The following is a 23030-nucleotide window of genomic DNA, read 5'->3' as shown; positions in this document are numbered from 1 at the left end:
ACTGACGTAGATGTTATGTTTCTTTCTTGTGTTTTCATGTTTTCACTCTTTCTCTGTCACTCTCTCCGTGTCCCCTTTCCCTTTATCAGCAGGATCTGATGGGAATGTTGTTTTTCTCCGAAGAGTTTTTAACTCATCTAATCTCTCGCTCGCTCGCCCCCCCCTCTCCTCCACCCTCCCTCCATATAGAGTCGGTGGACACTAAGCTGATGAACTTCAGTAACCTGCTGATGATGTACCAGGAGCAGGGGGGCAGCCCGGACTCCGACGACGACGGCTCCAAGCTCTCCATGCTGCCCCACCTGGCCGACCTGGTCAGCTACAGCATCCAAAAGGTCATCGGCTTCGCCAAGATGATCCCTGGCTTCAGGTGGGTGGAGGGCTGAGTGGGGTAAGGGGGGTGGGTGGGTGGGTGGATTAGGTAGGGGATGAGGGGATAGCAAGGGGGGTAAATGTGTGTGTGTGTGGGGGGGTTGTACTTTACATTGTGTGCTTGTTTTTTTGAGAGAGAGAGAGAGAGAGAGATTGTGTGCGTTCATGTGTTTGTGTGTGTTCCTACAATGTGCCCCAAAAAATGTGTATATGTGATACTCCAATATGAGTAAAACCACTTGTGAACGAAGCCTTATTTGTGTGTTTACTCGTTTAAGGGTCTGAGTGTTCCTACAAACAAGGACAAATGTGCCTACACATGCAATTATTTCTGTTATCTTTTGTTATCAGCAGCTGATATCTGTCCTACACATGACACGAGTGGCTGTCGTCACAGTAACCTTAGGCGTGTGTGTGGTCGTCACTGTGTACATTCTGTCTTCATCCCCCCCGGGTGGCAGAGTAAAGTGAGGTCGAGGACACAGTAACGGGCATTGTTAGTCATGATCACGTAAGCTGTCTTCTGACCCAAGAAGAGCTTTGAGCTTAAAGGCTTGTCAGTGCTCTACAATTAATGTTAGAAAGCCGTTGCTTCTCGAAGACTATAATACACATTATGAATGTCTTACTACAGCTGAATCTAAGGTTGTATTAGTCAAATGTTTTTTCTGTCTTTTGAGTCTTTTGTTAACAAGCTATACAAACAGTATAGCTTCAATATGTTGAAAACTAGTTCATGCATCCATAGCGCTGTTTATGTATTTGAGAGTGGTTCTTTCTCAAGCCCCATCCCTCAGCTTAAAGCAAGCCTAGTGGCAGAAACAGGCTGTCAAAATTACAGCTTGCATCTTTAACATCGCACTGAAGATGTGATTGGTTGATTAGGTCGAAGGTCATATTGCGTCAGTAAAGAACTAGGGGTCTTCAGTACGTTTACCCTGAAATAGTACAAAGAATACAAAACAAATCATCAAAAATAAATAACATTTTCAATTCAATCCTGTACAACTTCATTTATCCCCTCAGGGGCTATAATATCTACTGATTGCAGCTCGTTAGCCATAATGGATATACAAGTTTCTGGGGAAACTCGTAACACCTGCCGTGACGAATATGACAGAGTTTGTGACGGATATGACATAGAAGTTCCTGCGGAAACTCTTAACTTCTGCCGTGACAGATATGACGGGTTGTTGTTTTTTCACCCGACAACAGACCTTGTGTTGTCGTACAGTGTTTGCTCCTTTTGGTGCATGTCAAGTTTGCCAACAGAGGCCATCGCTCAGTGTCATGGAGGTCATGGAAAAGGGCCTGTCTTTCCTGGACGTCATTATACACATTGTGTGTGTGTGTGTGTGTGTGTGTGTGTGTGTGGACGCGCGCATGCATGTGTGAGATACAGCGCCTTACAACTCTAGACAATTATTTATCTCGATTGCACAACACAACTGCTCAAACTAATGGGTATACATCTTTGGTAACTCAATGACAGGGTAGGAAAACCACCTACATGAACATGACATGAACTTCCTTATATCACCACTTGTGAGTGGAGTTTATAAAGGTGTTATGAATAGCCAATAGCTATCTTGTGCCCCATCTATCTAAAGTGTCACCAGATCCTTCCACTATTTACCCCCTATAGCTAGATCTAGATCCCCCAGCCTTTTAACCTCTTGGGGCTAGGTGGGACGCTAGCGTGCCACCTGTGGTGCACTCCATCAACAGCAGGTGCATTTCAAGAGCGGCAAATTTGAATCCAAATAAATGTCAAAATTCAAATTTTTCAAAAATACAACTATGTTACACCATTTGAAAGATAAACATCTCCTTAATCTAACCACGTTTTACGATTTCAAAAAGGTTTTACGGCGAAAGCATAAATTTAGAGTATGTTAGGACAGTACATTTACAAGAGTTGTGTGTAATGTTTTGTCAAGTCAAAGACAGGGTCACCAAAACCATAAAACCAGCTAAAATGATACACTAACCTTTTACAATCTCCATCAGATGACACTCCTAGGACATTATGTTAGACAATGCATGCATTTTTAGTTCTATCAAGTTCATATTTATATACAAAAACAGCGTTTTACTATGGCATTGATGTTGAGGAAATCGTTTCCCTCCAATAACCGGCAGTCAAGTCAGCGTCACAAATTAAATAATTAAAATTAGAAAACATTGGTAAAATATTATATTGTCATTTAAAGAATTATAGATTTACATCTTTTGAACGCAATCAACTTGCCAGATTTAAAAATAACCTTACTGGGAAATCACACTTTGCAATAATCTGAGCACTGTGCCCAGAAAAATACGCGTTGCGATACAGACTAGACGTCATGTTGGGGAGATCTAAAATCGAAAATACTATGTAAATAATCCATTACCTTTGATTCTCTTCATCAGATGTCACTTCCAGGTATCACAGGTCCATAACGAATGTAGTTTTGTTCAAAAAAGCTCATCATTTATGTCCAAAAATCTCCGTCTCGTTAGCACATGATGTAAGCCAGCCGGACTTCTCGTCATGAACGAGGGGAAAAAATATATTTCCGTTCGTTCAAACATGTCAAACGTTGTATAGCATAAATCATTAGGGCCTTTTTTAACCAGAACATGAATAATATTCAAGGTGGACGAATGCATAGCCTTTTATAACGTATTGGAACGAGGGTACCCAACATGAAGTAGCGCGCCAGGTGTCTAATGGGACATCACCGTTCCATGGCTCTTGTTCGGTCAGATCTCCCTCCAGAAGACTCAAAACACTTTGTAAAGGCTGGTGACATCTAGTGGAAGCAATAGGAAGTGCCAAAATATTCCTAAACCCCTGTGTTTTTCAATGGGATAGGTTTAAAATCAATACAACACATCAGGTATCCACTTCCTGTCAGAAAATGTCTCAGGGTTTTGCCTGCCAAATGAGTTCTGTTATACTCACAGACACCATTCAAACAGTTTTGGAAACTTTAGAGTGTTTTCTATCCATATATAATAAGTATATGCATATTCTAGTTACTGGGTAGGATTAGTAACCAGATTAAATCGGGTACATTTTTTTTATCCAGACGTGCAAATGCTGCCCCCTAGACCCAACAGGTTAACTTAACCCCTGTCTGACCATTAGCCCACTGTGCGACTGGAACGACTGATTTCTTTGACCAATCAGATATCGTGGGCTGGAACCAACCGTCTCCTAAATCTCAATCTACAACCTAAATCTCAATCTCTTTCTGACCGTAAGAAGACCGTAAGCCGACTGATTATGTCCTCTTCTTTTAACAGATGCCATCTTCCTGATTCACGTTCATTAACTACCAAACGGAAGAAAAACGACTTAAACAATGAGAAACGCTCCTTTCTGTTTCCCGCTGCAAAATCTTTTTTTTCTGCGGTGTGCGCTAATGAATACACCCCTGGTTGTAATCCTTCCAGGGAGCTGACGGCTGAGGACCAGATTGCCCTGCTCAAATCGAGTGCCATCGAGGTGATAATGCTGCGCTCCAACCAGTCCTTCAACCTGGAGGACATGTCCTGGAGCTGCGGAGGGCCCGACTTCAAGTATTGCGTCAACGACGTCACTAAAGGTACGAGACTTAGGCAGGCTAGCACACACATGTATGTGTGAGGACGGAACACAGACCCTGAGATCGACACACACAACATAGGCAGTCATAAACCATTGTACTCTGTCAACGATGGCACTAGCACTAGCACACACACACAAACACCAGTCATTTCGCTTAGAGGACGTGTTCTGAAACTGTGGGGGACACCACTTTAAAAAAAGGCGAGTCAATGTGACACTCCCACACACACTCACTTGACAACCATTGCTGCCACTAAAGGTGAGCGAGAAAGGGTAACAAAAATGCATGCGTTTGTGCAGGCACAAAACACACAGATACACACTCTCCAATACACTCTCCAGTACATGTCCCGTGGCCTTCCTATCATGACTGTGTGTCAGTTCCGCCAGGAACGCTGAAATGGAGTGTAAACACACTTTGGCACGTGTACCTATAAACACGTACTCTCACACACACCATACACCCATCCGCAGACCCTCAAGGCACGGCATTCATTTGCCTTTCAAAGAAGCCTCGGGTATTTTTACAGATCAACCGAAGAATGTCACTCTAGACCAAGACTCTCACAAAGTGTCTGGTCTCTCACAGAACGAATTTGGCTTTGTCCTAGAAGACAAACCTAAGTTAGCCATGGCATCTCTGTGGCCGACCAGTCAATTGGAGTTTTAGTCGGGCTCGACAGCAAATTAGCCAGACTTTTCCTGAAAACAAGGAAAACAAGCATTGTACCCATTTTGTATTTTCACTCAAAATGATGCTGTTGTTGTCTTCTGTAGCTATAGTTACTTTGTCAGCTTTTGTCTAGCGACACTCCATTCTCCTTTGTTACAAGGCGATTTGAATAAGCAGGCTATGATTGTTAACCAGCTGCAGTATTATTCAATAGAAGTAAATAGAGATAATTAATAACTAACAATTCATTCAACAATTGATAACGCACAAGTAGACTTTTTTTGGTTGTTAAGTTGGCAACTTGCTTTTTTCTCATTTTCCTTTTGTTATGTTCCAAAGTAGACAACCAGGAGACATGTAGTTGCGTTTACCACCTAACTAAAGTGAACTGAGGTAAACTACACGTTTCCGTCGACAACGCTACGACTTGTATGCTATTCAGTTAATCCATTTCTTATTCATGAAACCACACAAATCCTCAGTGTTAGGGAAACCATGTGAAAACCGTAAGATCAATAATTGGAAATAAACCCATACATCTTTGAAAATGGCATTGAGAGGAGTGTTAGGGAAACCATAATCAACAGTTATTTGTTATCTGGGCCCTTGTAATCTAGGAGTGCTAAACTAGGATCAGTTTGGCCTTTGAAATTATAATGAATAAGAGACATACAATGAACAAAAATATAAACGCAACATGCAACAATTTCAACGATTTTACTGAGTTACAGTTCATATAAGGAAATCAGTCAATTGGAATAAATTCATTAGGCCCTAGTCTATGGATTCCACGTGACTGGGAATACAGATATGCATCTGTTGGTCACAGATACCTTAAATAAAAGGTAGGGGTGCGGATCAGAAAACCAGTCAGTATCTGGTGTGACCACCATTTGCCTCCTTCGTTTAGAGTTGAACAGGCTGTTGAGTGTGGCCTGTGGAATTGTTGTCCCACTTCTCTCCAATGGATGTGCGAAGTTGCTGCATATTGATGAGAACTATAATGCGTTGTCGTACACGTCGATCAAGAGCGTCCCAAACATGCTCAATGGGTGACATGTCTGGTGCAGGCCATGGAAGAACTGGGACATTTTCAGCTCCAAGAAATTGTGTAAAGACCCTTGCGTCATGGGTCCGTGCAATATCATGCTGAAACATGAGGTGATGGCAGCGGATTAATGGCACAACAATGTGCTTCCGGATCTCGTCACGGTACCTCTGTGCATTCAAATTGCCATCAATAAAATGCAATTGTGTTTGTTGTCAGTAGCTTATTCACGCCCATACCATAACCCTACCGCACTCTATTCACAACGTTGACATCAGCAAACCGGTCGCCCACACGACACCATACACTCTGTCTGCCATCTGCCCAGTATAATTGAAACAGGAATAAATCTGTGAAGAGCACACTTCTCTAGTGTGCCAGTGGCCATCGAAGATGAGCATTTGCCTATTAAAGTCGGTTACGACACCGAACTGCAGTCTGCTCAAGACCCTGGTGAGGATGACGAGCATGCAGATGAGTTTCTGACAGTTTGTGCAAAAATTCTTCGCTTATGCAAAGCCCATGGTTTCATCAGCTGTCCATGTGGCTGGTCTCATACGATCCCGCAGGTTAAGAGGCCGGATGTGGAGGTCCTGGGCGTGGTTACATGTGGTCTGCAGTTGAGGGGCCGGTTGGACGTACTGCCAAATTCTCTAAAACGACATTGGGCTTGGCTTATGGTAGAGAAATGAACATTCTGGCAGCAGCTCTAGTAGACATTCCTGCAGTCAGCATGCCAATTGCATGCTCCCTCAATACTTGAGACATCTGTGGCATTGTGCTGTGTGAGAAAACTGCACATTTTAGAGTGGCCTTTTATTGTCCACAGCACAAGGTGCACCTGTGTAATGATCATGCTGTTTAATCAGCTTCTTGATATGCTACACCTGTCAGGTGGATGGATTATCTTGGCAAATGAGAAATGCTCACTAGCAGGGATGTAAACAAATCTGTGCACAACGTTTTAGAGACATTTCATTTCAGCTCATGAAACATGGGACCAACACTTTACATGTTGTGTTTATATTTTTTGTTCAGTGTAGATATACTGTATAATATATCACATACATTATATAATATAAATCAATTTCTTATCTCACAAAACCACACCAATCCTTAGTGTTAAACAATATAATGAGAGATACAGTACCACTCAAAAGTTTGGACAAACCTGCTCATTCAAGGGTGTTTCTCTATTTTTACTATTTTATACACTGCAGAATAATAGTATAATAATAGTGAAGACATCAAAACTATGAAATAACACATACGGAACCAAAAAAGTGTTAAACAAATCCAAAATATATTTTATATTTGAGATTCTTCAAAGTAGCCACCCTTTTGCCTTGATGACAGCTTTGCACACTCTTAATAAAAAGAAAAACCCTTGAATGAGTAGGTGTGTCCAAACGTTTGACTGGTACTGTATATCGTGATTGTTATCTGATCTGATTGACGGTGTGTGTGTGTGTGTGTGTGTGTGTGTGTGTGTGTGTGTGTGTGTGTGTGTGTGTGTGTGTGTGTGTGTGTGTGCGTGTGCGTGTGTGTGTTGTGTCCTGCAGCGGGCCACACTCTGGAGCTGCTGGAGCCTCTGGTCAAATTCCAGGTGGGCCTGAAAAAACTCAACCTCCACGAGGAGGAACACGTGCTGCTCATGGCCATCTGCCTACTCTCCCCAGGTACACGCTGACACTGGGTGTATGTGTGTGGGGGGGGGGTTCGGGTAGTGTGTGTGTCTGTCATGAATTGTTTATGTGAGTCTGCTTGTTTTTGTGAGGATCAGTTAGCTTGTGTGTGTGTGTGTGGGGGGGGGGGGGGGGGGGGTTGTGTGTCTTTGTGCTGAAGTTCACACACCTGTGCGTGTGTGTATATTTTGTACATTTTCGTCAGTGAGGTTGACGATAACATGTGCATATACAGTGCATTCGGAAAGTATTCAGACCCCTTGACTTTTTCCACATTTTGTTACGTTACAGCCTTATTCTGAAATGGATTAAATCAATTGTTTCCCTCATCAATCTACACACAATATGCCATAATGACAAAGTGATAACAGGTGGTTAGGAATGTTTGTACATTTCTTACAAATAAAAACAGAAATACCTTATTTACATAAGTATTCAGAACCTTTCCTATAAGACTCAAAATTGAGCTCAGGTGCATCCTGTTTCCATTGATCATGGTTGAGATGTTTCTACAACTTGATTGGAGTCCATCTTTGGTAAATTCAATTGATTGGACATGATTTAGAAAGGCACACACTTGTCTATATAAGGTCCCACAGTTGACAGTGCATGTCAGAGCAAAAACCAAGTCATGAGGTCAAAGGAATTGAAGGTCCCTGAGAGCACAGTGGCCTCCATCATTCTTAAATGAAAGAAGTTTAGAACCACCAAGCCCGGCCAAACTGAGCAATCGGGGGAGAAGGGCCTTGGTCAGTGAAGTGACCAAGAACCCGATGATAACTCTGACAGAGCTCTAGAGTTCCTCTGGGGAGATGGGAGAACCTTCCAGAAGGACAACCATCTCTGTAGCACTCCACCAATCAGGCCTTTATGGTAAAGTGGCCAGACGGAAGCCACTCCTCAGTAAAAGGCACATGACAGCCCGCTTGGAGTTTGCCAAAAGGCAGCTAAAGTACTCTCAGACCATGAGAAACAAGATTCTCTGGTCTGATGAAACCAAGATTGAACACTTTGGCCTGAATGCCAAGCGTCACGTCAGGAGTAAATCTGGCACCATCCCTACAGTGAATCATAGTGGTGGCAGTTTTGGGGATGTTTTTCAGCGGCAGGTACTGGGAGACAAATCAGGATCTCAGGAAAGATGAACGGAGGCAAAGTACAGAGAGATCCTTGATGAAAACCTGCTCCAGAGTGCTCAGACTGGGACGAAGATTCACCTTCCAACAGGACAATGACCCTAAGCACACAGCCAAGACAACGTAGGAGTGGCTTTGGGACAAGTCTTTGAATGACCTTGAGTGGCCCAGCCAGAACCCGCACTTGAACCCAATCAAACATCTCTGGAGAGACCTGAAAAAAGCTGTGTAACGACACTCCCATCCAACCTGACAGAGCTTGAGATGATCTGCAGAGAAGAATGGGAGCAACTCCCCAAATACAGGTGTGCCAAGCTTGTAGCGTCATACCCAAGAAGACACTGTAATCTGGCTGTAATCGCTGCCAAAGGTGCTTCAAGTACTGAGTAAAGGGTCTGAATACTTATGTAAATGTGATATTTCCGTTTTACATTTGCAAAAATGTGTAAAAACCTGTTTTTGCTTTGTGATTATTATTATTTTTAATCCATTTTAGAATAAGGCTGTAACGAATCAAAATATGGAGAAAGTCAAGCGGTGTGAATACTTTCTGAATGCACTGTACATGCATGCACTGCGTGCCTGTGTTTGTAAATTAATATTATTCAATTTCTTGTCTCATGAATTCCTTAGTGTCTGATAATATGTGTGTATATACACTGAGTATACAAAAACATTAGGAACACCTTACTAATATTGAGTTGCACCCCCTTTTGCCCTCAGAACAGCATAAATTTGTGTCAATATGGGTCAAGTTTGCTGGATGTCCTTTGGGTGGTGGACCATTCTTGATACACACAGGAAACTGTTGAGCGTGAAAAACACAGTAGTGTTGCAGTTCTTGACACACTCAAACAGGTGCCTTGGCACCTACGACCATACGCCGTTCAAAGCTACTTAAATATTTTGTCTTGCCTTTTCACCCTCTGAATGGCACGCATACACAATCCATGTCTCAATTGACTTGAGGCTTAAAAATCCTTCTTTAACTGGTCTCCTCCCCTTCATCTACACTGATTGAAGTGGATTTAACAAGTGACATCAATAAGGGATCATAGCTTTCACCTGGATTCACCTGGACAGTCTATGTGTTCTTAATGTTTTGTACACTCAGTGTAGATTTCCCAGTTTACTGTAGGCTAAAATATACATGCAAGCGTATTTGTACATTATATAATATTAACCTAATTGATTTATTTTCCTATGAAACCACACATATGCTTAGTTTTAGGCTGATGTTAGGCTACCATAAGCTTTTGGTCATGGCTATGGGGAGGTGTGCCACTTTTCATACAATAAGGTAATTTCTGGACTTCATTTCTGGACATTTAGCGGACTCATTTTGGCTCAAGAGCACCTCTCTGAGGCAAAAGTTCTATATAGCCTCTTTAAAGTCTTACCAGCCATGTCTTCCCACTCCCTTCATGTGTAGACACTGTCTGGTATGGTGCAGGAGATAATGAGAATGAAGAAGCCCTTTAAAGTCTTACCAGCCATGTCTTCCCCCTCCCTTCATGTGTAGACACTGTCTAGTATGGCGCTGGACGATGCTGAATACGAAGAAGCCCTTTAAAAGTCTTACCGTCCGTGTCTCCTTGCGCCTCTCCCTCCTTTCTCTCCCCTCCAGACCGTCCGGGCGTGCAGGATCACGGGCGCATCGAGACCCTGCAGGACCGTTTGTCGGAGACGCTGCAGGCCTACATCCAGCTGCACCACCCTGGCGGCCGCCTCGTGTATGCCAAAATGATCCAGAAGCTGGCGGACCTGCGCAGCCTGAACGAAGAGCACTCCAAGCAGTACCGCTCGCTGTCCTTCCAGCCCGAGCACAGCATGCAGCTGACCCCGCTGGTGCTGGAGGTGTTCGGCAGCGAGGTCTCCTAAATTAACACTTTTTGGTGACCTTTGATGGAGGTGGATGAGGTGGACGAAGGGTCATAGGAGAGGTGGGAGGAGAGTATGAGGTGGGAGCTATGAGGAATGTGGTTAGACGGACTGTGGATGGTGTGAATGTAAGTGTGTCTTGTGAGGGAGGGGGGAGGGGGGAGGGGGGGTAATAGAAGTGTGTGTGTGTGTGTGTGTGTGTGTGTGTGTGTGTGTGTGTGTGTGTGTGTGTGTGTGTGTGTGTGTGTGTGTGTGTGTGTGTGTGTGTGTGTGTGTGTGTGTGTGTGTGTGTGTGTGTGTGTGTGTGTGTGTGTGTGTGTGTGTGTAGAAAGTTCCCTGCCGTGTGTGCGTGAGGAGCTTCGGTAGGTCAGGCCTGGGACTGGGTACCTGAGGAGCTGTTGACTGGAACATGCAAAGCGATGGGGAGCGAATGATACAAACAAGGGAATTTACTTCAGAACCATACATACATGGAACTTCTGCCTATATTTGACATGTACGCTTACCTTGGTATTTAAGAGACAGTATATTGCCAAACAGTATTGCGTCTTGTGTGCCGGTACATACAGTACACCGTGTGCTTTTTGTGTGTGTGTCATGCAAGTGCTGCTTTTATGCATGGCGGTGTATGATCACTCATACATATGATTACACACATACACACACACGTAAGGACACTCACTTATACAGTTAGCCAATATGTTGGAGCTACCTCTGATTTTCTCCTCTCAGTTTTTGTATTCAGAAATACACACAGTATAGAACCTTCAAAATGCATGATAACATTTCAATCGTGGATAGCAAATACATACTACGTCCTCCCTGGAGCAAAAACAGTGCCTGCAAAGTATTTCCACATGTTTCTCTCATCCTTTCTCCGGTTATTCCGCTCAATCGCTTCCCTCAAGGGCAAGTGTTTGAGTGTACCGTATACGCAGCAAAACGCACGTTCTTCACCTCTGCCAAAGGTATTGTCAACGCTCTCTAAGCTTCCAGGCTTCTAGTGTAGCCACATGATGCCTTTTATGTGCACACTCACCATTTGCGCTAGCTTTTGCTAACTAGCCTCTAGGAATTGATGAAGGAAATGTGTATACTCTGAATAGATTCATACAGCCTACGGAATATTATCTGTAACCTGGAAATAGTTTGGTGTCGGAATAGTGTGTGGGAGCTGTGGCTGTTTAGTCACTAAAACAAGCTGTCAATCAAACCAAGCCAGAGCTCTGGTTGTTTAGGGTGGGGGGGGGGGATTATGATAGCTCTAAATAGACTTAGCTACAACTTCTATGTATCACGAACACTGCTACCTGTACTCATGCGTATCTATTAATATATGTCTATGTTTAAGTTATACCACCGTTTTTAAAGGGCTACAATGCCAAACTCTGACTGGAAATGCATAGTTAGGTCAGTTACTCTACTGTCCACGTCTTTTTGTATTATAGCCACAAACCATGCAAGTTATCTGGACAGGATCTTAAAACAATTCCATGAATTGTTCATTTTTTTTCCTCAAATGTACAGTTTTTAGTAGGTGGAGTGTTTCAAAGCTGCTTCTTCACAGATATCACCCCTTTCGTTTCCAACTCGGAAGTGGAATTAGTTGAAAAGAATGTCTTGAGGACTCGGATGGACCGTTTTCTGTTTAGTTTTTTGACACGTCTGAGTCCTCCGGTGTTGTATGCTGCTCAGCCCTCCAGTGGCTGCATCCTGTAAATACTACGTATCGATACAATGACCGCGCAGCTGTACATAGGGCTACATAGATATTACTACTACTAACGCTTAGTAAGATATTCTTGGATTATATATGCAAACATGATATTGATGACCGTGTTTTATGACTTATCTCACTTTCTCTCTCTGAAACACTATGCTTTCTCAACTTTTTTTTATATATATATACAGTACCAGTGAAAGTTTGGACATACCTACTCATTCAAGGGTTTTTCTTTATTTTTACTATTTTCTACATCGTAGAATAATAGTTAAGACATCAAATCTATGAAATCATACATATGGAATCATGTAGTAACCAAAAAAGTGAAAATATATTTTAGATGTTAGATTCTTCAAAGTAGCCACTCTTTGCCTTGATGACAGCTTTGCACACTCTTGGCATTCTCTCAACCAGCTTCATGAGGAATGCTTTTCCAGCAGTCTTGAAGGAGTTCCAACATATGCTGAGCACTCGTTGGCTGCTTTTCCTTCACTCTGTGGTCCAACTCATTCCAATCTCAATTAGGTTGAGGTCAGGTGATTCTGGAGGCCGGGTCATCTGATGCAACACTCCATCACTCTCCTTGGTCAAATTGCCCTTACACAGCCTGGAGGTGTGTTTTGGGTCATTGTCCTGTTGAAAAACGAATGATAGTCCCCTAAGCGCAAACCAGATGGGATGACGTACCACTGCACAATTCTGTGGTAGCCATGCTGGTTAAGTGTGCCCTGAATTCTAAATAAATCACTGACAATGTCACCAGCAAAGCACTCCCACACCATCACACCTCCTCCTCCATGCTTCACTCTGGGAACCACACATGCGTAGATCATCCGGTCATCTACTCTACGTCTCACAAAGACACGGCGATTGGAATAAAAAATCTCAAATTTCGCCACATCAGACCAAAGAACAGATTTCCACCGGTCTAATGTCCATTGCTCATGTTTCTTGGCCCAAGCAAGTCTCTTCTTATTGGTGTTCTTTGGTAGTGGTTTCTTTGCAGCAAATTGACCATAAAGGCCTGATTTCATGCAGTCTCTTCTAAACAGTTGATGTTGAGATGTCTGTTACTTGAAGCATTATTTTGGGCTGCAATCTGAGGTGCAGTTAACTCTAATGAGCGTATCTTCTGCAGCAGAGGTAACTTTAGGTCTTCCTTTCCTGTGGCGGTCCTCATGAGAGCCAGTTTCTGCGACTGCACTTGAAGAAACTTTCAAAGTTCTTGTCTTAAAGTAATGATGGACTGTCATTTCTCTTTGCTTATTTGAGCTGTTCTTGCCATAATATGGACTTGGTCTTTTACCAAATAGGGCTATCTTCTGTATTCCACCCCTACCTTGTCACAAACAACTGATTGGCTCACAAACAAATTCCACAAATTAACTTTTAACAAAGCACACCTGTTAATTGAAATCCTTTCTAGGTGAATACCTCATGAAGCTGGTTGAGAGAATGCCAAGAGTGTGCAAGGCTGTCATCAAGGCAAAGGTTGGCTACTTTGAAGAATCTAACATCTAAAATATATTTGATTTGTTTAACACTTTTTTGGTTACTACATGATTCCATATGTGTTATTTCATAGTTTTGATGTCTTCACTATTGTTCTACAATGTAGAAAATAGTAAAAAAAATAAAGAAAACCCCTGGAATGAGTCTGTGTGTCCAAACTTTTCTACTTATATATATATATATATATATATCTATATAGATGAATCTATATATTTTTGGGTGTGGGTGAGTGATTGATTGACGCGTTGGCTAAGGTTGTGTCGTCGATGGGTGGTTGGCGCCTTTACTTTGGTTAGTCATTTGGGAGAAAAAGGATGTTATACAAGCTGAATATACAGTGCTGCTCTCTAATATAAGCCATATAGAGGGAGATAAATACAAAAAAAGCCAGTTTAAAGAAATGTGGCTCGTATTCATTAGTAGCTATTGATTTCATTGGGCTGTAGATACACAATTGATATATCTAATATGTTTATTTCTATGTCTCAGATGTGCTATTGTACTTGTGTAAAGTAGAATCAACTCATATGCTTTCGATCTCTTCATTCCCCTGTCCATGCACGAACAGTGTGTAAGGTCACCCAAGGGTGGGCAACACATTGGCTGTGTGGATTAGGTGAGTTCACCCATACAATGTAAAGCACTTCATTCCAATCCCTTATTATGAACTATTAAGGCTACCCTACAGAGACCTTAAAGGTTTTTAGGGAGCACCTGTTGACCACATTTAATGTCATATCACCTGCTCCAGTGTTCAAAATGACCTACATGTATATGATATTGTAAAGCAAGTGAATGGACACTGAGGACCGCTTTCCCTGGACACATTTTATTAAATTCATGTTTAGTCCAGGACTAGGCTTAGCCTAATCTGTGTGCCGGAAACTGGCCGAAGAGGCTATAGCGAGATCTTGGTGTATGGTGAAGTTGCCCTTAGACTTTGACATTGGGTCATTTCCATTACTAATGGTTAAGTTTAGGATTGGGGAAGGAAGAAGCTGAGCCTTGATCTGTACCTAGGGGTTACTTGTCCCCGGAGCCTATAGTATCTCCTTCTGTTTTAATGGGCATGACACATTGACTTCCAATTATGTCAGCCTATAGCTGTGGCCTCGAAGCTAAGACACTGACATCATCTAGGGAAATTGTCAAAAAGAGGGTAAATGAATTGCGTGAGTCGAGGTAGACGGCTCTCTATTGTACATCCTGTCCTTCAGTCCCTGTACGCGAGTGCCACTTCTGCTTCAACCGGACTCGTGATTGGCCAAACAGAAACTACTGTGGCACTTAGTTATGACATCATCACTATAGGCTACAGAGAGGGCTATTTTGTGGTCTTTTTGCAGGACGTGGGTGAGAACAAGGACTCTGTCTTCCTACTGTTGAAGGAACGTAATCAGAACATTGTGTTCTTAGCATACAGTAAACCTTGTCATTGCTTTAAAACATCAACATCAACATTAGACGTCAGATAGTGGACCACAGCCTATTCCATCACTCTCCCCCTTATTGACAGTCATTCATTATTTTGTTATGTCCCCTCCCAGCCACCATAGCAAATGTTCCGTTGAATGACTGCAGAAAAATGACTTTTTAATGGATTTTTATCGATAAGCTATATAAGTCGTATGAAGTGATATTGTTTTGCAAAACACACTAAATACCTAGTGTTAGGAATTCACTTACATAGGCACCTGATGATTCGTGGAATTATTTTAGTTCATACTGTTGATTGACAAGTTCCTCTTTCTCGGGATGTGTTTTATTAAGGTGATGATAGGCTACATGATTCCTTTTACTCAGTACCACTCGTGTTCATGTCAGTTTGGTGAAGGTTATGGTGTGTTGCGAGTTTACGGTTGTTAGATGACTTGTGCATTTTGGGCGGCTTTGGTTTTTAATTTCCTTTCCACATGCATATCTCTGTGTGTACATAAAGAGAGTTGATTGTTTTCAGTTGATGAGATATAGATATACAGTATTGATTTTCGATATGTACGTATAAGGCTCGGGTATCATGTAAGTGCCACAGGGCGGGATGTTGTCACAAATCTCCCCTTTAAAGAAGTACAGGGTAAGGAGAGGTCTCTCTCGCTCGCATCTGGTTTGCACAGTTATCGCTGCTCAATATTCAGTCAACAACCGGAGGGGATATTCCAAAACGCTTGATGAAGAAAAGGCCTAATGTGGCTTTATGACCATTGATATAAACTTTTGACTTTTCACCTAATAAGCTGTTCAATAGCATTAACAATGGGTCGGACAAGCAAACTCTTAAGTTTATTTCTATAGATTTTTGATCAGTAATCCAAATTAAGCATTTTTTTCATTTTCATTCATCGACTTAGAATGTCTCAATTTTAGCTCTGACATTTTTATTGAACGCCGAACTGGAACATACAGGTAACTGCCAAAATAAAGGAAACACTTGGGCAAATGAGGGATGCAAAGTATATTGAAAGCAGGAGCTTCCACACAGGTGTGGTTCCTAAATGATTTAAGCAATTAACATCCCATCGTGCTTAGGGTCATGTATAAAAATGCCCAGTTACCCATTATTTTGGCTACCATGGCTAGAAGAAGAGATCTCAGTGACTTTGAAAGAGGGGGGGTCTCAAATTAGCATAGGGGGTTTAAAGGGTGTGTGTGTCTCAGTCACCAGATCTCAACCCAAATGGGAGATTCTGGAGCAGCTCCTGAGACAGCATTTTCCACCACCTTCAACAGAATTTCTCGTAGAAGAATGGTGTCGCATCACTCCAATAGAGTTCCAGACACTGGTAGAATCTATGCCAAGGACCATTGAAGCTGTTCTGGTGTCTCGTAGCAGCCCACCGCCCTATTAAGACACTTTGTTGGCGTTTCCTTTATTTTGTCAGTTACCTTTAGGAACCATTTATTAAACGAAATTCAACTAGAAATGTTGAGGTTAATACAGTAGGCTATGTCTTTTCTTGTCTTGTTTATATTTCTATGTCAAACAGAGGGTGAACGCCTACATTACAGCCCATGGTACACCAGCATCAGCTAGCTTAACAGTCTCATATTTGAAGTTCTTATGTATAAAGGTTGTACAAAGCAATTACCCATTACAAATCCAGTTTTAAAAAATGATTAGAAATTCAACTCACAAATAGATTTTTTTTTTCTTTAAAGAACATTATACGAATCGTTTTGATCGAGTGAGATTGCCTTTCAATAAATGTTTTGAATGTGACAGGGATTGATACACAGTACCGTTGATTTCGACGTGTAGATTTTTATTTTGTTCTTCTTCAAACATTAAAAAGGAGTGTCCACAATGGATGTACACAACAATGATCTACCTCTTTTAGCTACAGATTATGCTTTAGCATTAAAGCAGTTGCCTCTGTTTTTACTTTTGTAATATGTGTTGGTATTTATTGCTGTCTAATGAAACACTTTGATTACCTCAAAGATGTCTCATCATGCAGACTGGGAGACTATACAGCTAATGAAGTCATTGGTATTTTTTATTTTTTTGTAAAGTATTTTTCAACTAAAAGCATTGCATTTTTTAAGTAACGCACAAAAACCCACCAGAGGTTGTGGTTTAATTGTGCCTGCATTCTGACCAATGGGATTCCAGGCTGGGTTTGGGTTGGCCGGGGTTGCGTTTCATTCTAATACGTGGTTTCCTCCCTTTTTTTCTTAGTTCACTCGCATATCGCACGTCTGACAACTGGGTAGCTGTATGTAAGAAATACCTCCACCTGGTTTCCGCCATATTCGGCTTTCATTGAAGGACAGAAGGGAGGGAGCAACATCCTGGAATGAAACGCAGCCAGAGACTTAACTGTGACCTCTGTATAGAGAGGTCATGAGTCATATGGTTTCGGTCAGAGAGTTGGAGTGTCTGCTCCTCTTGGCACAGTTGGAATGGTCTTTGCCCTCACTAGATGTCTCTCACTCTGTCCCCTTTCCCCAATCCATCTCTTCTCTCTCTCCTTCCCTCCTTCTCTCAGCTCATTTTCTCCACTCTTATGCACCAACCCACCTTTTTAGAGTAGACTATTCCATATAGATCTTCAGATTTTCAGGAAAGGGCAAAAGTTCTGAGAGGACAACCCTCAGTATCCATTTAATGCTGCTTTTATCAAGAACATCACAGATTGATGGGAATGTTGTTATTCTTACTACCATTGGCACGGTTGAGTATCACCCAGCAGAAATATGCTAACCAGGACATAGGAGGCCACAGTGTCGTGTTGTGTAGTTTTTGTAAAGCTGAGTAGTTTAGGTTGGTCTGAAGCTAGGACAAGCTGGTTCTAGAAAAGCACACATGGGGCAAGTTCCTATTTGAACAATGTGGACTTGAGGAAGTAGATGCCCATTTATAAACTTTGATTAAACCGCTTTAATTGATCAGTGTAATATTAATCGCCAGCTACCATAGCCGCGGGAAGTAGGGGTGCTGCAGCACCCCCTGAAAAATCGTAATTACATTATGAAAACATTTTTTTATTTTTTATTTTTTTAACAAAGGTAGGCCTTTACAAGTCCTGTATTAGTGGACCTATATAGCCGTCTGTAGCGCGGGCAAACAAAAACAATTCTGCCCTGCCCGACATTGCTCAGTTAGTACCAATTAAAGATGTTGAGTAACTGCTTTAATATCTTTGAGTACTGTTTTTGAATACTTTTTGGCAATGCTCTCTACTATCTTTCCAACTAACTGTCTCAATTTTGACCATTTGTTTTCAAACAGAACTTTAAATAAGAAAAGACAAAATGTGTCTAGAAAAATCTGCCAGTTTGATAATCAATCATCATGCTAGCTATTGGAGGTACACTACCGTTCAAAAGTTTGGGTTCACTTAGAAATGTCCTTGTTTTCCATGAAAGCATACATGAAATGAGTTGCAAAATGAATAGGAAATATAGTCAAGACGTTGACACGGTTATAAATAATGATTTTTAATTGAAATAATAATTGTGTCCTTCAAACATTGCTTTCGTCAAAGAATCCTCCATTTGCAGCAATTACAGTCTTGCAGACCTTTGTTATTCTAGTTGTCAATTTGTTGAGGTAATCTGAAGAGATTTCACCCCATGCTTCCTGAAGCACCTCCCACAAGTTGGATTGGCTTGATGGGCACTTCTTACGTACCATACAGTCAAGCTACTCCCACAACAGCTCAATAGGGTTGAGATCTGGTGAGTGTGCTGGCAACTACCATTATAGACAGAATTCAAGCTGATTGCTTCTTCCCTAAATAGTTCTTGCATAGCTTGGAGCTGTGCTTTGGGTCATTGTCCTGTGATGAAAATGGCTCCAATTAAGCGCCGTCTACAGGGTATGGCATGGAATTGCAAAATGGAGTGATAGCCTTCCTTGTTCAAGATCCCTTTTACCCTGTACAAATCTCTCACTTTACCACCGCCAAAGCACCCCCAGACCGTCACATAGCCTCCACCATGCTTGACAGATGGCATCAAGCACTCCTCCAGCATCTTTTCATTTTTTCTGCGTCTCAAGAATTGTCTTCTTTGCGATCCAAACACCTCAAACTTAGATTTGTCTGTCCATAACTCTTTTTTCTTAACTTCCTGTGTCTAGTGTCTGTGTTCTTAATCTTTTATTTTTATTGGCTAGTCTGAGATATGGCTTTTTCTTTGCAACTCTGCCTAGAAGGCCAGCATCCCGGAGTTGCCTCTTCACTGTTGACGTTGAGACTGGTGTTTTGCGGGTATTATTTAATGAAGCTGCCAGTTGAGGACTTGTGAGGCGTCTGTTTCTCAAACTAGACACTCTAATGTACTTGTCCTCTTGCTCAGTTGTGCACCGGGCCCTCCCACTCCTCTTTCTATTCTGGTTAGAGCCAGTTTGCGCTGTTCTTTGAAGGGAGTAGTACTCAGCGTTGTACGAGATCTTCAGGTTCTTGGCAATTTCTCGTATGGAATAGCCTTCATTTCTCAGAACAAGAATAGACGGACAAGTTTCAAAAGAAAGTGATTTGTTTCTGGCCATTTTGAGCCTGTAATCGAACCCACAAACGCTGATGCTCCAGATACTCAACTAGTCTAAAGAAGGCCAGTTTTATTGCTTCTTTAATCAGCACCCCAGTTGTCAGCTGTGTTAACATAATTGCAAAAGGGTTTTACAATGATCAATTAGCCTTTTTTTAAATTATAAACTTGGATTAGCTATCACAACGTGCCATTGGAACACAGGAGTGATGGTTGCTGATAATGGGCCTCTGTACTCCTATGTAGATATTCCATAAAGAATCTGCCATTTACAGCTACAATAGTCATTTACAGCATTAACAATGTCTACACTGTCAGATCAATTTGATGTTATTTTATTAGACAAAAAATGAGCTTTTCTGTCAAAAACAAGGACATTTCTAAGTGACCCCAAACTTTTGAACGGTAGTGTATGTAGACCTTGCTACACATGAAATCGATAGAAGCTAACTCAAAAGTACTTTAAAGTTACCTGCATTCACAAAGAATTCCTTTTTCCCAAAGAAAATGGGGAATTGGCTCCCATGTACTCCTCACTCTACACTTTGGGGAACAATGCAGGGAGTGAAAGGAGTTCAGAATTAGTAGCGATTAGCTATAGGTATTGACAGCCAGCAGACACTGTGGCCCTTCAGGGCCTGAGTTGAGTGCCTATAGGAACCTTTTGAAGATTGGAGTGTTTCGTGAAGCAGGATTAGAAAGTTAGCAAGCAAACTTTTCCAATTATCTTTTTCAAGTATGTTAAAACTATTAAAAATATATATATATTGTTTCTCAAGATGGCTTATTTCAAAGATTGGTCAATACTACTTAATAACCTATTATTCTAGCAACAGACGGTGATTCTACTTGAGCTGTCTTTATTGGCAAGAAAATTGAGTTGTTTAAGAATTATTTGTAAAATGTTCGCTTGTTAAATTAATAATCCTGTTTTTAAGACACTGCACCACATCACATTCGATGGAAAGACAGAAACAACAAAAGCACTTAGAGTATTGTTTGTAACACAATGCGTACATTTGGATGAATATGCTATCAATTACTGCCTGTCGATGTCAGCGTTATATGGCTGCAATTATCAAAGTAATTTGTCTAATTTCTTGCAATGTATGTTCTTTGTTTTTATTTCTTTTTAAGATGTTTTTTTTTCTATTACAACAGACATTATAAATGGGTGTTTATGTAATGTTATTTTTGTCAGATGTTTTGCAAATCAAATAATAAACGACTGTGCATAGTGTTGTGTTTTCTGTTTGATCTTTATTGTATGCATAACATTTATGTGATAGGTTTAATATGAATTAAAAACCTATGTTTATTGGTTCAACAGTTCTTGGACACTGCTGCATGAGTGAATAGTCTAGTCAATATAACTAAAATACAATTACAGAGAGAAATCTATAAACTGAATGGGCAGAACTGCGCTCATGTGGTGGAGTAACATACTGTACAAGTGGTGCATCTAAGCTTGTGGCACCAACTTTATCCAGTGTTTTGGTGATGTCACAACAATGTGGGGAACTGATATTTAATAGTCTATATAATTACACACATTTCGGTTGCTGTAAAGTATTTTTGGAGCGGATGAGATGCGTGTTTGGTTGATCGAAGATTAATGTGGGAAGACGTAGGAAAGACCGCAAGGCGACTGAATTACTGTCAGACAACGTCTTATGTGGTTGCTTTATCTAAAAACATAAAATATCTAGAATATCTGGAATACATTAAAATACATTGAACTTTTTTCAAAGCTTTGGAGCTTTGGTGTCAGTTAAAAACATTTCCATGTTCTAAAACAACCCCAATTTGTGATATGTTTGTTCTGTATCTGTTGTGTTTTTATCTCCTACTGCAGGGTTCCCCAACTGGCGGCCCGTGGGCCGGTGGTCTCATTTGGCCCCCTCAAGTTTTCTGAGCCAAAATAAATACATGTTTTATTCTTTTTTATTTTTATTATTGGGCATAAAAGACTAAAAACACCTGGAAATCAGCTCCTACTGATTTTAATTTAAGAAATCTGTTCCCAAGTATTCCCAAGCATAATGTGTGATTGTATACAAATGTAAGCAAGGTTTGAAATGATTATGTTTTAGTCAAACATATGTTTGGGCTTCTTGTGATCAAATTGTAGTCTACAAATTATTCGTAATTAAGTTCCAGCCCCCCGACCATCCTCTCAACAAAAAATTGGCCCCCGGCTGAATCTAGTTGATGATCCTTGTCCTACCACCTGTACTCCTACTATCATTTAATCTATTTTCCAGTAGAGGGTAGTGTTTCCTATTGTGATTAAAACATTTTTTTTTTTAACCCATTGACCCTTCTTTTTCAACTTTTGAGTTCAACAGGTGTGTACATTGTGCTTAAAATGTGCTAGCTTAGCTATAATAGGTTGGCTAAACTAAAACCCACTGCATGGCTCCCCTTTAAAAGCATTGTACAAGTTTCAGGGCTGTTCTAATTCAATGCTGCTGCCATTCGGTCTACATAATGCCCCTTGTTGGTTCTCAGTTAGACCTATCATGCTGCTGTGTGATTTTAGCGAATATGTTCCAAGTACATTGAGAAGAGATTTCAGGTCACTGTCCTCCCCTTCACACACACCACATCCCCCTTTCTCTAGGAATGGAGAGAGAGATTGCATGTATGGGGTACGTGCAGGGGGAAAAATAAAAGGTTATCAGAGCATCCAGTCAGCGTTGTGACAGTTAATTGTCAGTGTTTTTATGAAGCGGTGGCACTTGCTTGTGCACTGATAAGGCCGTGTAAGTGCGGTTTGGTGAGGGGTGAAGTGTTAGACCCCATAGGGCTGGGATGAGGAGAACGTCTTCTAGGTGAGGCCGTTGGTTGGTTGTCTGTTCTCAGTACAGTAGTGGTTGCATTATCTTAACTGTATTTTCCTAGCATAGCATTCATACCCACTGCTTTTGTATAGACCTAAGCCTAGTAGGCCTGTCAGTACCAGTCACAGGTGCACTGGTTTCAACAAGGTAAGGTCACAGATAGAGACCCACACACTGTTGTATAGGAGAATGTAAAAAAAAAGAAGTTTGGAATGCAATAGACACAATAACAACACATATTTATTGCTATCATGCAGCTTCTAATCTTAGTGTAGTAGTACATTGTGCGCCTTCCATTTGGTTTAGATGGGCAGCTACAGTGCCTTGCGAAAGTATTCGGCCCCCTTGAACTTTTCGACCTTTTGCCACATTTCAGGCTTCAAACATAAAGATATAAAACTGTAATTTTTTGTGAAGAATCAACAACAAGTGGGACACAATCATGAAGTGGAACGAAATTTATTGGATATTTCAAACTTTTTTAACAAATAAAAAACTGAAAAATTGGGCGTGCAAAATTATTCAGCCCCCTTAAGTTAATACTTTGTAGCGCCACCTTTTGCTGCGATTA

At 41.3% G+C, this 23030-nt stretch overlaps 1 protein-coding gene across 4 annotated transcripts in view; it reads left to right on the top strand.

Moving 5' to 3' along the window:
• LOC106565233 (vitamin D3 receptor B) overlaps positions 1-20856 on the top strand; it is a 97068-nt gene extending 76212 nt beyond the window's left edge. For 3 of the 4 annotated variants that reach the window (XM_082959025.1, XM_014132121.3, XM_014132119.3), the window contains 5 exons: positions 190-370; positions 3814-3965; positions 7251-7367; positions 10137-10381; positions 17302-20856. In XM_082959025.1, the coding sequence (XP_082815151.1) occupies positions 190-370; positions 3814-3965; positions 7251-7367; positions 10137-10381; positions 17302-17325 (719 nt within the window). In that variant the 3' untranslated portion in view covers positions 17326-20856. Of the gene's footprint in view, positions 1-189; positions 371-3813; positions 3966-7250; positions 7368-10136; positions 10562-17301 lie in introns of those variants that run through there. The other variant, XM_014132123.3, reaches the window with a different exon arrangement.
• Positions 20857-23030: the final 2174 nt, after the last annotated feature.

The sequence above is a fragment of the Salmo salar genome, chromosome 12 (assembly GCF_965601325.2).
Source record: "Salmo salar chromosome 12, fSalSal1, whole genome shotgun sequence".
Lineage (NCBI taxonomy): Eukaryota > Metazoa > Chordata > Actinopteri > Salmoniformes > Salmonidae > Salmo > Salmo salar.
The sequence above is the reverse complement of the archived record's forward strand: the minus strand, read 5'-3'. Positions and strand labels throughout refer to the sequence as shown.